This window comes from Macrosteles quadrilineatus, unplaced genomic scaffold (assembly GCF_028750875.1).
Source record: "Macrosteles quadrilineatus isolate MER2022 unplaced genomic scaffold, UCM_ALF_1.0 Scaffold_5__1_contigs__length_97177068, whole genome shotgun sequence".
NCBI classification, from domain to species: domain Eukaryota; kingdom Metazoa; phylum Arthropoda; class Insecta; order Hemiptera; family Cicadellidae; genus Macrosteles; species Macrosteles quadrilineatus.
The window spans coordinates 88,856,238-88,872,122 of NW_026542598.1; the positions used below are offsets into that span (position 1 = coordinate 88,856,238).

General features: G+C 33.2%; 1 protein-coding gene across 1 annotated transcript; it reads left to right on the forward strand.

The window, feature by feature from the left end:
- The first annotated feature begins 2,753 nt into the window (after positions 1–2,753).
- Positions 2,754–14,885, forward strand: LOC128994075 (putative RNA polymerase II subunit B1 CTD phosphatase rpap2). The gene is made up of 7 exons (XM_054418311.1): positions 2,754–2,999; positions 4,810–4,924; positions 5,833–5,997; positions 6,163–6,287; positions 7,166–8,209; positions 9,261–9,410; positions 13,809–14,885. The coding sequence occupies exons 1-7, from the start codon at positions 2,929–2,931 to the stop codon at positions 13,966–13,968; spliced, it is 1,830 nt and encodes a 609-aa protein (XP_054274286.1). The 5' UTR covers positions 2,754–2,928; the 3' UTR covers positions 13,969–14,885.
- Positions 14,886–15,885: the final 1,000 nt, after the last annotated feature.

Genomic DNA, 15,885 nt, shown 5'->3' on the forward strand with positions numbered 1-15,885 from the left:
TTTACAATAGGAGTGAAATGGCTACTTGACTTGAGTTTAAATCGTGACAAAACGGTGATTGCTTCGTCTACTAGATACTAGTAGATTTCCATGCAAAGTTAAATTAATCTGTTTAACATCGATATTTCAATGATAAACTTATAGCATTATTAGAATGTAATCGATAAAATATTGAGGATTACCTGAAATAAAATGGGACATTCACTCATATTCTGCAGCAATAAGATGCGGGATTATACCCAAGCGGTTTACTAGGAAATGAGTTTGCTCTGGGTATTAGCAAATATTGCGACGAATATTGCTACAAAAATCTGTATTTCCCATATTTTGAAGCTACATCCTCCCCAATCGCTTAAAATCTCTTTCTTATTAGTTTTCGACTTCCGTAAGAAGACTTACAATAGTTGCTTTTTTTGCAATGTTTGAAATATATAATCTGCCTAATTTGTGTTCCCACTAATAATATGTATATATTGGCTAGTGTTTAAGCTACCTAGATTAAAACGTTTGTCTCAAAACTGCAGTTTACTTGGTCATACTTCGCAAACTAAAATCTTATGATAAGCATGGTTGACTATAGGAAAATATATTTTTTCACTACAGTATTTTGTTCCCGTAAATGAGTGTCAGTTAGTTTGGATAACGTATTGTTTCCTGCTACCTATTCTTGTTTACAGTGAGAAAACCAAACTCGTGTCACAAAACAAGTTTCCCCAAGCTATAACTTGCTGCTTTGTTGACGGATTGTGAAAGAAACCGACAAAAGGCTTTCAATAAGAAGTGGCGGGGATTATTGTGTAAACATTTGTGGTATCGCTGCCACTTTTCTAAGAAAGGTCCTCAGAATTGGATTTTTTATTGAGCCACTAAAGAAGAAAACAAACTCTTTGTTCAAATAGAGAGGGATTGGTGTTGTATGGTTTCTTAGAATCGAAAATCAAACTTTTAGGGATTCTCGAGCTATGTTTTGCCTTTAACCTTTAATAACAACGACTGCCACAAAGGAATATATATAAAAACAATATATATAAAACAGGAATATATATAAAACAGTAATCGAGAACTTATTTTCAAGAAACAACGTGTTGAGATGATACAACGAAAACATTTTAAATACTCCTTTACATTAGATTGCTAAAACAAATTACCTGTATTAGCTGTTTTATTAACTGCAGCTACAAAAAGGTATTGACAATAACATGGGTACTTTAAAAGGCTGTAGGGCAGAAACTGGATTTTTCCCAGCCTTGTGACCAACTCCAATCAATTTCTTGTCGCCAAATACCCCATGATAAACAAAAACGTTCAAAATCCTCGGACGAAAATTCAAGTTTGTCCATACACACGCTTGTTTTAGGTTATAGAATTTATTCAAACTATTTTCAATATTCACAACTTATAATACACAAAAGACGCAATACTCGCTAAGTTGAAATACAACACTTAAAAATTGAACTGATATTTGTCGACTGATCGGAAATGAATGTTTGCGGAGCTCTTATACGTTTGTTGTTGAAATTATAAAGGTACACAATCAGGGCTGTAAACGCAATGGTAAATGTAAGGTAGGTCTATATTCATACCGTTCTGTATACATTTTATAATTTTAGTGGTTTTAAATTAGCAACGCACATTTAATAATCCCATATCAAGTTAAAGTAACTGAATGAGACAAAAAGTTATTATTTTATTTTATTTTATTATTTCATTATTATTTATAATTATTATTATTTTATTTGTTATAATTTAATAAAATTATAACAAAAAGTTATAATTTTATTTAGAATGTAAAATTAATATAGCATATATTATTTAACGTGTTATTTTTGGCATGATCATTCCTTTCTTTTTACTTTGGTTGATTGTGGTTCCGTAACATTCGAATGCGTTGATCCATGTAAACGTTTCAAGTTGGAGCAAAACTGGTTGGAATTCGACTTATTGATCATTTTGAGTCATAGATTAAATGGAAGATCATAGATTAAATAGAATAAAAAACAAATTTCTACTTGTTTTCATTTATATTTTTTCTTATTTGTTTTGAAGACATTGCGTAACGTCCTGAGGATGGATATGACGCTTTGGCTACTTGACCAACCACTATAAAATTAAATCATAACTCTTAATTAATTTTACTTTATTAGAATATGAATATCTAATTGTACTTAACTTAAAACGAATAACGCTAATAAAGTGAAAATGTAACATAGTGAAAAGTGTACTATGAGAAGTGGGTTTTTCGTCTTCATACCATTGACTTTGGTTACTACAAATATTATTTTCGCCCTATTGCTACACTTAGAAGCTTGTTAATTTTTTGTATTGCTGTATGTCATTTTTGCCTTATTCTTGAAATCTTCTTGTGTCGAGGTTTTTTTCTCACTACTTATGTACTGAACTAGTTAGCTGTCACACAGAAATCTTGTTTTCCTGTAAAAATGGTGTATCCGTTTATAAAGCAATAAATTGTTTGGTGTTTGTCTTAGACTACGTCCAGTAACGTTGGAATGCGTTGTAGTCGATCAAATTTAAATTACAAACATAGATTAACCCATAGACTAACCACCGCAATGTACCATGATCACTAAGTGTGAAATCCATAATTTAATTATAATTTTTCTTCATCTTTAATCCACGCCTAAAAGACGCAGAGCAATGTATCTGCGTAGTTCATTCTTCAAGCCTTCATTTGGAAAAGCAATTCAGGAAAAAACTAGCAAATGTCAAAATGACAACAACAAAGTAATATAACCTCAAACTTAACCAAACCAAAGTGTACAACACAATATTATTTCAATACACTTTAAAATGTATAAAAATAACCTATTTCACAACTTATAATAAGTGACACAGTATAGTGCTGATAAGTTTATCCAGGAAGAGTAGTAATTTAAGTTAAGTTTAAAAGTTGAGTTGAGGTTGCAAAACATGAGCTTGAGTGGAAAGGCTAGGGCGAAATCTAAGAGCCAAAATGAAAGGACAAAGAAATATCAACCTAGGTCAGTAAGATTTTGTACCATGTAATATAAATACAATCATATTTTCAGAAAACCTAAACTGTGATTAGGAAATACTATTCCAAATAAAGATCGTGAAGTACAGCCTTAGGTTACAGCGTAACTTAATGGTCTCATTGCGGTTTTCTTAAGATTTAAGTTAATTTCTATAGCCGAGCATGGTTCATTTAGGGCTTATGCTGCATTTACACCGGAGTTAGGAACACGTTTTTACAACTAAAATAATGTTTCTAAGAAGCCATGAAACACTAGCCTAGGCCTAACTTTTGGAAAAACCATTTTGATGTTGGATAGGCTACAGTTTTTTAATGTTTACAACAGAAATGTTAAGTATTTCTCACCACCAAAAAATGGTAAAGACCAAACACGAGGAAACATTTGTTTTGGAACTAAGTTAGTCTCTCTGTATGTTTCTGTACTTTTACGCTGTTTACAACACTTCCCCGCCATCCCTCGCGCCTACCCACCACCACGACACTATCTCGTGAAGCACAGACCTGGTGTTCTAGGGAACAGTGATTAAATTGTTTCCAAAAAAATCAAATGTGTTGTAAACTTTTGTTTTAGAAACAAGTGTTACCAACAAAGAGTTCCAAACTCCGGTGTAAATGCGGCTTTACGTACTTCAGTGCTGCCAACATGTAACTTAAAGGAATTTTCCTCTTTGACAGTGGTTATTTATTCAACATAGGTACCTAGGCTAATTAATAAAGTTGATGAAACGTCTAGCCTACTAATGCCTAAAAACTTAATCTTTTGTATATTGTATAACTTAGTCTTGAAGTTATTAAAAAATTTTTGTAGCAAAGTATCTCCATCTCACGGTAACTTACTTGTTCAATATGCACCTAGGCCTACAACTAAGGCTTAATAAGTTTTTCATCAGTAAGTTATTATAGGCCTAACTTACATTTAATTATATACTGTACTTACTTAATCGACTATACGGTAGACTCCCTCTTATCCTGTTTAAAAATCTTAGAATTCACACCATTTTTGGATTATACATAAATGAAATTCTAAATTGGATACATAACACTAAGGAAAATTTGTCAGATGTAGTCAAATTTACACATAATTATAATACAAGGAATAAATATAATTTCAGATTACCACATCACAAATTGACGACTTTTAGGAACAGCCCTCAATATATGGGACTTAGATTGTACAATGAATTACCCCTGTATCTTAAAACTTTAAATGCTACTCAATTCAAAGATAAAATAAAAGATAAAATAATTGAGAAAGCCTACTATTCACTTGACGAATTTTTGGAGAACCCTATAATGTAGATAAAAATTTTCTGATATCCTACATGAGTTTATTTTAATTATTTTAACTATTAATTTTATTATAAAATACATCACTATGACAAAACACCTGTTCTTATGTATGAAATGTACTTTATAAAGAACGTATTGTGTAAATAAAATATGTCTTATGTCTTATGTCTTATCCGAACTCCTCGGGACCGAGGCCAGTCCGCGTAACGGGTTTTCCGGTTAAACCGACGTCCCCAAATACTCGTTATGTAACTCAAATATTTGACTTAAATTTAGGAGAGCATTGCGTTTAGACACGTGATCACTGATCTAAAATCTTTCCCACGAGAGCAGTCGTTTCAGTACAGCCCACTTCCTGCCGATCTAGTTCGGTTAAACCGATGTGCTAATAAAAATAGTCCGGTTAAAGAGATGTGATTTCCGCCAAGTGTTGTGCGGTTAAACGGATGTCCGGTTAAAAGTTGTCCGGATAAGAGGGAGTATACTGTATTGATCTCACATTACAGGGTTGATGCTATCAAAGTCTCAGTCGAGAGAAAGAAAAAGTGTAATGACAAAGCGCTGAAAATAGTCATGGACTTTTCCGACGGGACCGTCTCAGAAAAAATTTTGTTGGATAACGTAAGTTATAAAAATATTATTTAAACAAGGATAAGTTAACTTAATGCAATATGTAACTACTCCCTTCCATTATTGGTAATGCTGCAACATTAACTTAATGGACTGTACAAATAATTACATAGACTTTTGATGTAGGCATAGATAAGTCTTAGTTGTGAAAAAGTATTTATCTGTAGGCCTAGACTGTCTATCAGACATCAAAGCTTGCCATTGGTCTCTAAGTCACTTCATGTAAAAAAAATGTATATATTATTAAATGGAATTGGCCTCAGAAAGAAGTTTTAGCGTAGCACGCACAGCTAAATCCCTCCTCTATTTCTTAGTATAGAACATTGGTAGCCTACCCACAGAGAAGTAAGATAGAGAGTAAACATTCAACGGTAGGCTACACTTAAGTCGTGTCTAGCACCCAGTCGCTTGTGTCTAGTGCAAATTCTATTGTTTGTCCTCTTGCGCTCTCCTCTCCCCCCTCATCTCACGTACTACAGCGCTCACGCTATAGGAAGAGCCTGTGCGCTATAACTGCTGTTGTAAACAATAGCCGTCCTTGCTTGGTACCGGTACTAGTATATTTCTGCCCCACCATTCCAGAGCTAAAAGTGCACAGTTGTTCCATAAGCATGTTTCCTTTGTATCTTGATTCTCTGTGGCCTAGCTTATTTGGTTGATCTTTCTAAAATAACTTACTAGGGGTATATAAATTATATGTCTACCAGCAATAACGTCTGGTTGGATTCTTAAAAAATGTCTTCCTTGCTAGATGTTACAAAACAGCAGTTCCCGCATTAACAACTTGCTTGTTGTCAAGGTAAAAAATGAAGTAGCACCAAAACTTAAATTTTAGAAACTTAGGAATTGGAGGTGTGGAAGATTGTGGTAGCCTATTCTAATTATGATTCCTTTTGCAGCTACAATTTATAAACCAAGAATATTACCAAGATATCGTAGAAGAACGAGCCATCAATAAGTTATGTGGTTATCCGCTTTGTTCTAATGCGTTGAAGAACATACCATCAAAGCAATATCACATTTCAACCACTCTAAATAAGGTGTTTGATATCACAGATAGAAAGGTAAGTTAATTTCTCAATCCTACCGTTCATTAACACTTGATATAACCCTTTTTAGACCGTTGGATTTGTAAATATTTGTCTCTATCTATGGTGAACTTGAGTTTAACCAACTCGATTTTATTTTACAGCCGAAGCATGTTTAAATAACTTACTACTTGATTTCAGAACTTCTGCAGCAACTTATGCTACAAAGCCTCGAGGTTTCTGAAAGACCAGATCTCGACAAGTCCACTATGGCTCAGAGAAGAAGAATCTCAATCTTTTACTCTTATCTCACTTCAGTCTACACAGTAAGTAATTTCCGTGCAAGATTTGTGAAATTTGGAAATTGCCTTTTGCTCGATTTAGTAAAATTGTCCACAATTCCATTCTATTCAAATATTGTAGTTACGAGTTTGGAATAGGCTAATTTTTAATAAATATCTAACAGGAAGTAACGCTTATATTACTATGGTATCATAAAAAAAATAAAAAATCTAATAGATACTGTAGCTGTAGATTACTGTAGCTTATTTATTTCCTGCTTGAAGTTGTACCTCGTTCAAATGGCCATTGATGAAGTGTCTTCATATTTTGTAAATTAAAATTTTATGAATTAATCCATTTTTCTCATTATTTTTATACAGCAAAAACATTCTCACAGACTTAGGTTAATCAAATAGATGAATAGATTTTAGATAGCCTAATTGCAAAAACACAATTTTAAATACTTATTTTCTGAAAAATTACCCTAAACCCAAACTCATAACTAACTACCGGTACAGTAAACAAACGCTAATTGGTCATGTTTTGGACTTGGGTATTGATGGAATAGGTAGGCTACTGAGACAAAAAACTACTGTTGTCTAAAATACAACCTAACGCCCTAAATAACCTTTTTTATGTCAATAGTAAAAATATCCTGATTTTACGATAATAGTAAAAATATCGCTAAGAACATTTTCATGAATCAGACCAAATACGCTCAACCTTATCGGATCCCCTGTGAACTCTGCTGAACACCTTTAGAAGGCTTATTCAGGAAAGACATAACCGATAGACTAAAGTTGTATTAGTGAATGAGCCGGGTTATCACAGTTTTACCATAGTAAACTAAGATATCTGTCTGTATCCACTAAATGTATACCTGTAATAGCTCTATTACTTGTCTGTACTTTTTGTTTTCCAGTGGCATGACTGGGGATGAGGTGGATCTCGGAATATCTCCCGTGAAGCTGGATTTGGACGATCTTCTGACAACTCCCTCGTCAAAACTGGATGAATCCTCTAACACAGAAGTGGTTAATGATGAATCTCATAGCAAAAACAGTGAAAAAGGCAAAACAAGTGAGGATAAGAACTTAAAATTTGTTGAAGATGAAACTTATTTTGAAAGTCTTGAAAGTAGCGAGTGTGAAAGTTTTAGTTCATGTAAAAGTGATTGCATGGTTGATGGTCAAGATGCAAAGCAGGAAATTTCTTCCGAAACTAAAATTTGCACTGTCACAATATCTGAAACAGATAAGTCAAATGATTCTGTGGATTCTTCCAGAAATAGAGAATGTCTCTCTTACCAAATCAGTAAAATACAAGAGAGTGTAGAAATTATAATTCAAGAAAAAGTTGAAGAAGGAAATAAGCAACTAGTTTCTCAAACGCTAGATAGTAAGGAGCAACCACGTATCAGTGAGTCAAAAACCCATCACAAACACTTGTCGAAAAGAAAATCGTCAAACAGTAAAGCCTCAGTAAATGCAAACCCTTTACAAAATATTGTTTTAAAAATAGAAAAAATACTCAGAGAATGGATATCTCTGGAATCCCTTTGTTTTATTTTGGGTGAGGAGAAAATCAAGGAGGTTTTAGCAGAAAAGAAAACACAAAACTTGCCAGCTTTTACGCAAGATGTCCACTTATACGAACGTTATTTGGCGATATGTAAAAAGCTTAATCTGTTGGAGTTGGAAGAAACAAAAATAGACGCCTCATATAGAGAAGAAGCTAAAAAACCTTTGCCAGATTATGAAGCACTAAAGGAAGAAGCGAGGCAGATGGATATCAAAGTTAAGATGTTTTATAAGGGAGACAAAGTTCAATTTGAGGACCCTGAGGTTCAGAAAGAGGCAGAAATCAAAAGTGAAGCAGCTGATTCGCAGCCAGTTTTGCCACTGGTTGACGTTCATGCACAGAAGGCGTTGAGGAGAAGAATTGTTGTCGATAAGCTAAGAAAAGTGTGAGTAAACAGATTGTTGGCTATACTCAATTTATATAATCAGCTGATTTGCATAACATAGGTTTCAAATAGTTTATTTTTTGGGGTTTTAACTCTGTTGGTATATTTTACATTTTTTTTAATGAAACAGCCTAAATTGTTTAAACCTTTATTTGGATAGCACCTTGAAAGCCACTAGAAAAAATGACATCTGGGTCTGTAATCATTCCACGCAGGGGATCAAACCAACGACCATCTGTTAAATTGTGCATTTGACCGTAATGTCAAATGTAATTAACATAAATCAATTTGTTCTTAAGAAAATTTTAAGGTCAAACCACTACAACAAATTTTTAACAAAAACTTCTGTGATGTGGTTTTGCACACATCGACTTAAATTTCGCCCTACTAATTGTTAGTTTGAAATTATGTAGGCAAGCTACAGCTAAGTTAAATTTAATTTAAAAAAATATAGGTTATAAAAATTGTTATTGGCTTGTAACAGTGAGTACCCATAGGCCTACAACCTCAAAAATGAATCAGACATATTAAAAAATGTTCATTTAGAAGCTAACCAATTTTATAAATCAGATACATCACTGTTCAGGTCATTTTTATACCGTAGCTCATTTTATCCTTCTCCGTCAGTAATTTTACATGAACTGTTTGAAATATCTTTTGTTTTTCATAGATCAATGTTAGTTTGAATGTTGATTACAATTACTTTAAAAAGTCCATTTAATCCCCATTCCCAAACAGTTTTCTTTGAATAACTTTTATTCTTTTCGCTTGAAATCTGATTGCTGGTTCGATCACATACATAGTATATTCTCGACCCAAATGTAACTTGCCCTTTAAAATAAAACACAAAAATCAGATTTGTTCTGATATTTTCTGATTTGTTGCTATCAAATAAAATAAATTTGTTAGATAAATGTTTAGTTTTGACCATTTTTACAGCAAATGTCAAAATGCCAACTGGGTTCAAAAACACACAGAATAGAAAAAAATCCTATCTCTTGGAATTTTGATTATTTTTTATACTATTGATTTAAGTACAATATTATTGTAGGTTGCAAGATCTTCAAAAGAGTTTGGGATTGAGAGGGTTCAATTTGACGGAAGACATTAGAACTCTCGTTGGGACATTGACTCTCTCGGCTCACAACATCACCATGAAGCCTGCCGAGTGGAACCTGGTCTCCATAGCTATCATAAAACTGTGAGTCATGCAGCCTTATTTTTAAATTAATTTTGAGACGCTTTGCTTGATTTCACACATAGACCAATGACTGGGCGCAAGGTTAATAGCCTACATTTTTTTAAATGCTGTGGTTAATTTAAGTTTTGAAAAACTATTCAAACTCAGGTGCAAAATTAGACTAGTAAAAATAGCTAAAAATTTACCTGTACCTAGAAGTAATTGTAATATAATTTCTGCCAATGGATTCTTGTGTAAAAATGACTGAAAAAAACGATGGTGAAAAGTCTACCACTCTACGGAGGTGCGTTGGAGTTGTATGAAAGGTTTTTCAAAATGGCTACCGGAAATATTTATGTTTTTAGCCAATAAGTCCTAAATTATTACAGGTAGCTTAAATAAGTAAATGAGTAAATTTTAAAGAATTATATTGCGCAACTTTTGGTATATAATAAGTTAAGTTAAGGTAAGTACTTACATTCTTACAAGAAAATAATGTTGTCAAACAATTTCAATAATTTATTGTAATTCAGGGAAATTTTTAGTTATGGATTTCAACTTGGCAACAATGATTGTTTTGTTCCAGCTGAGAGTTATAATTGTTGTTGTTAATATTTCAACATGTTTCTAGTTTACTTTCATGAGTTTCATGTTAATCCCCCTTAGTATGACGATTGTAAAATAGAAAAATGATCATCGAAACCTGTTTTATTTGTGAACAAATTATACACTGTTAATACTGTTTAATACTGTTCTATGAAATGGCGACCATACAAATTAGGTATTTTAAGCCAAGTATGAATGGAGATGAGTGTAGGATGAGTGGCGCGATCATGTAGTCTTGTTAGTGACTAAGGCCGAGATTCCTTAGACACAGCTGTTAATAGCCCATACAGCTAATGGCAACTAAGGGACCTACAGTTTATAGTGGAATCCGAACCACATTTTTCCCTTGGTAATTACGAATTGGTCTAATTATCAGGATAGTACTGGGGATAGTCGTAGCACTCACCCGTGTGGACGTTAATCCACACTAGGGAGTATCGCATCCACAGTGCATGCCTATAAATATCCACAATTCGTGACCTCCTAGTAGCTGGATTACAGGACGACGCCACCCGTCCCAGTTGTGAGGTGTCATATCTCACTGAAAAAGGAATTGAGGCAATACACTGACCTGTAAGGTAAGGAAAATAACTGAATTCCATGTAATTGTTGGTCAAAAAGTTCATAAAAAATATAGGGCGCAGTTTATTAATTTAAAGTCTCCATTCAGAAAGCAGGATGATGGAACCAGTTGTTCCCGTTCGACACGTTTTAGTGAAACCTATTTTGATTTCAAAAGTAATTTTTTTTGTGCACAGCTGAATTAAGCCTAACATACAAATAGAGGAAAAAACGAAAGTCAAAATACGTGTTCTAAATGTGTTAGATTTGCCTGATATGAAAGCATGTTATCAAAAACAATGTTTAGTAAACTCTCGAAATCGAAAATCTATACCACAACAACTTAGTGACGTTCCTAAAGCTCTGCCCGGTCGCCCAGGAGATGAAGTACGCCAAAAAGCATTTTAAAAGTCGCAATGTACATGAGAGAAAACTATGAAAAACAATTAACCATCAGTGACATAAAATGAAGAATTTCTTCCTGCATCCTGTTAGTATGAACCTTATTCAGATAAGTTTATGAAACAGAAACTCATATACCATTTTGGGAATGAAATTTTTATTGACACAGTTGGAACTAAGGACATTGTTACTTTTAAAAGTACAGCTTCTTATGTGTTGCAGGAGTATCATAAATCAAAAACTAAAGATGAGACTGAAAAAGAACAAATAAATATAATTTCAGCTGCAGCCACATTTATCCGCAACGAGATTAAAGATATTCCTATTGTTGTGGTACATATAGATTTTCCATTTCGAAAGTTTACTAAACATTGTGTTTGATAACATGCTTTCATAGCAGGCAAATCGAACACATTTAGAAACCGTATTTTGACTTTGTAAGCCCATTACGTTCACTGTACTTTTATAGCACTGTTGTTCTTAAGTTTAGCGTCCGAGCTTCAATCCATTCGTTTTTTCCTCTATTTGTATGTGGCTTAATTCAGCTGTGCACAAAAAAACAATTACTTTTTAAATCAAAATAGGTTTTACTAAAACGTGTCGAACGGGAACAACTGGTATCATCCTTCTGCTTTCTGAATGGATATTATAAATTAATAAACTGCGCCCTATATTTTTTATGAACTTTTTGACCAACAATTACATGGAATTCAGTTATTTTCCTTGCCTTACAGGTCAGTGTATTGCTTCAATTCTTTTTTCAGTGAGATATGACACCTCACAACTGTCGTGTATAATTTGTTCACAAATAAAACAGGTTTTGATATTCATTTTTCTATTTTACAATCGTCATACTAAGGGGGATTAACATGAAACTCATGAAAGTAAACTAGAAACATGTTGAAATATTAACAACAACAATTAGAACTCTCAGTTGGAACAAAACAATCATTGTTGCCAAGTTGAAATCCATAACTAAAAATTTCCCTGAATTACAATAAATTATTGAAATTGTTTGACAACATTATTTTCTTGTAAGAATGTAAGTACTTACCTTAACTTAACTTATTATATACCAAAAGTTGCGCAATATAATTCTTTAAAATTTACTCATTTACTTATTTAAGCTACCTGTAATAATTTAGGACTTATTGGCTAAAAACATAAATATTTCCGGTAGCCATTTTGAAAAACCTTTCATACAAGGCCAACGCACCTCCGTAGAGTGGTAGACTTTTCACCATCGTTTTTTTCAGCCATTTTTACATAAGAATCCGTTGACAGAAATTATATTACAATTACTTCTAGGTTAACCAACAATTTTACTAGTCTAAATGGTAACATTAAAACTATTAAGTGAGCTGTAACCACTTAGCTAGCCTGCATTATGTAGGAGGTTTTCACTTAAGGTATTACTAGTGTACCTGTTGCTCGAATTCGAGCAATTGCGAAGCATTACAGGAGACTCAAAGATTATGGAAATACTCACGATCTACACAACAGTTAGATATAATCAAAATCTTTTGTAAATATCTTATCTTTTTTCAAAAAGCTTATCTTGTTTTTTTAGTGTTTTCTACAAATTTTTCCCTCTCATAGCCGCATTAGGTTGTCTATGACAACAATTATAAATGAAAAAAAAAATGATTTCTTTTTCTTCTACTTGGCTGTGTTCAATGACTTTTTCTATGTTTCCATTGTTTGCAAATCGATTATTTCAATGATTGCTCAAGAAATGTAGAACAGTGTTAATTCAGTTATATTTTTAGCCCATATCAAATTGACCAGGATTTCTCGCTCTTTTCCATTGTAATAATTACACTAACCCAAGTTTCGTCTACAGATGCAATATGCCAACGAATATCACCTACGTACAATCTCCAAGAAGTGGTAAAAAAGGCAGAAACCTTATCCAATAGATATGAGTTAACTCCAAAAGAAATACTTTTAAGAGTTACTGTGATATTTGGATTTTCCACTGATTTGGTAATAGAACATTATATTGCAAAACATGACACTATGCAAAAGAAAATACAATTTAAAATCAGAAAAACCCATTGCAAATACTGTATACTTCATTTTGACAAATTCAATAAATCACAATTTAAATATTAACAGCTGTTTCATTAAAAAGTAGTGTAGAATTATGCATATGGTCGTAACGTAAACAAATCTGAAGAGGCAACTTTAATGGCTTCTGGGGCAGAGCCCCATGGGAATTTACCTCGTTCCTCTTTTGATGGCTCATCTACAGACCAAGACCTTTCTTTAGAGACCCCTACCAAGTTTCTACGCCCAGCCGTTCTCTCAAATTAGCTGTGACAAAAACCCCGTTTTCCTCCATAAGAATAACATGGGATGGGAATTTAAAGGCCACTGCCCTCAGAAAAACCCATTGCAAATACTGTATACTTCATTTTGACAAATTCAATAAATCACAATTTAAATATTAACAGCTGTTTCATTAAAAAGTAGTGTAGAATTATGCATATGGTCGTAACGTAAACAAATCTGAAGAGGCAACTTTAATGGCTTCTGGGGCAGAGCCCCATGGGAATTCTCCATGTTTCTCTTTTGATGGCTCATCTACAGACCAAGACCTTTCTTTAGACACCTCTACCGAGTTTCTACGCCCAGCCGTTCTCTCAAAATAGCTATGACAAAGAAAAACAGTTTCAAATTAATATATAGATTGTTAAATAAATTATCCTGGCTAAAAAAAACAGCTGATCTTAGTCACTAACAAAGCTACACAAATAAGCTCGACCTTCTACACTCATCCAGTCATATTCAGCTTAAAATGCACACTTTGTGCGTCGCTGTTTTAAACTAATTATAATGTTTTCTCAGGTTATCGCTGCGAGACGAGACACTGTCGCAAGCTCTCACCTCCAGCACTGCCAATAAACACCTAACCTTGCTACTGATGAGTTTCTCATTAGATCCAGCCTATCTGGACCGTCTCATGGTGTGGCTGACTGATGTTGAGGCTGTGCTTCAAAAAACTTAAGGATAAACGAAAAAGCTCTGAGGGTTGTGTATTTTTAGAAAAATCCCATGTTGACTGACATAGAAATGTTTGAAAAGGTACAGATTTACGAGCTTACCTTGGAAATTAGTACAGGGACTTGCGTATTCACAAAAATTATCAAGTAACACTGATTTTGGTCTTATTATAGAACTTATTCAGATAATAGATTGTTGAGGAGGGATGAGATATTTTTCATCGATGTTTTCTGAAGAATTTCTTCACAACACAGAAATGTGACATTTATGCATACCAGAAGGCCCTGGATTGTAATTTTCCTGAGTAAGATAGCTGAACTGTATCCCTTCCAAATAAGTTGTTCGTTTGCAGTTTTCAAAATCACAAGAAAAGGACAAACTGTAGTACTAAACTTATTTGAAAAGCTGTAATTATTTTTTTAACTGTAGAATCGGTGATAAAGTTATAGTTTTTTATCTCAATTAAATTAACAACGTTTTTATAAGTAATAGATGTTGACAGAACTTTAAATTAATTTCTAAGTACAACTTTCATTTGACTAAACTATGAATACTGACCATTTGATGATTTTACGTTCTTGTGATTTATAATCTGTTATTTAGGCCATTTTTAAAGTTGCCTTCAAAAGCAACAATTGTTTTATGTCTTTCTAACCTTAATCCAACCCGTGAAAACTATAAGAACATTTTGGGCTCTTTGATACTGTACCTTGATTAGGTACCGGATAAAAAACTGTGATAATTATATCTTTGACTGAATCAAAAATTTTAACTGTGGATCCGTGGTTTCGTATTTGTTCTTTAGGGTGTGTCATATTGAAATCTAAAACTATTTACCACTGGTACTTAGTAATAGTTTAGATAAGTAGGTGATCATGTATATTCGAGGTTTAAATAAAACACTTTGTATTATTCAGCCTATTTATTAACAGTTACTTATATGATTCCATCACATATTTTCTTTAACAGGTACATGATTGACCTTGATTACACTTGCATAATACTTCAGGTACTTTGTTTGTTGCATTATCAAGTGGTTTTGAGTTTTAAGAATTAATATAACTACCAATAAAATAGTAAATAACACAAATAAAATACAGTAGAACCTTGATAGCAAGACTCTCATGCGGATTGTAAAATAAGACTTGTTATCAAAGTTGACTTCTTATCGAGGTTTGTAATAGCATGTGATTTGGGGTAAAATAGTTTTAAGAGGATTTGAAAATGACACTTGTCATCAAGAGCGACTTGTTATTGAGGGTCTTCTTATCAAGGTTCCACTGTATGTACAATAAACTCCCGCGGTCAGATTCGTTTGGTTCAGCCTTTGATGGTTCGTAGCCATCAGCGGTTGGCATCACTGTTTACAGCAACGTAAACAAGTCACAATGTTTTCCAGTGCCGTACAGTATTTACAATGTTATTGATGTGTCCCTTTATTTTTTTAGAAAAGTAATGCATTATATTAAAGCCTAAAAATTGTTTTGAAAAATTTGTTTACTAACTTCTGATGGTTTTGAATCTGTTGTTAGTTTGGACAAGATTTTGGTCCCGAAATATTCAAACGAGCAGGAGTATACTGTAAGAATTAAAGAGTAAAAAATAATTCCTGGAGTATTTTTGTGAAAACTGGAGCTTAAGAACTAAAGTTATCGAATTAAGATAGCGTAGCCGACTATGGATGATTTTTTGTAAAAAAAGTTAGAAACTAATTAATGTTTGTTGTATATTGTTTGATCAGCCTCTGTATAAGGACTGACAATCAACAATCACAGTACAGTACCATTCTACAACTTTTACAACTTTGTCCATGCTTAAAGACGTGTAACAAGTTTCACTTTACATTGAAGCGCAAGAGAAGAACAAGAAGTTTAAATACAATAGACCCTATGAAATCACATTGCAGTAAAGTACTTTATCA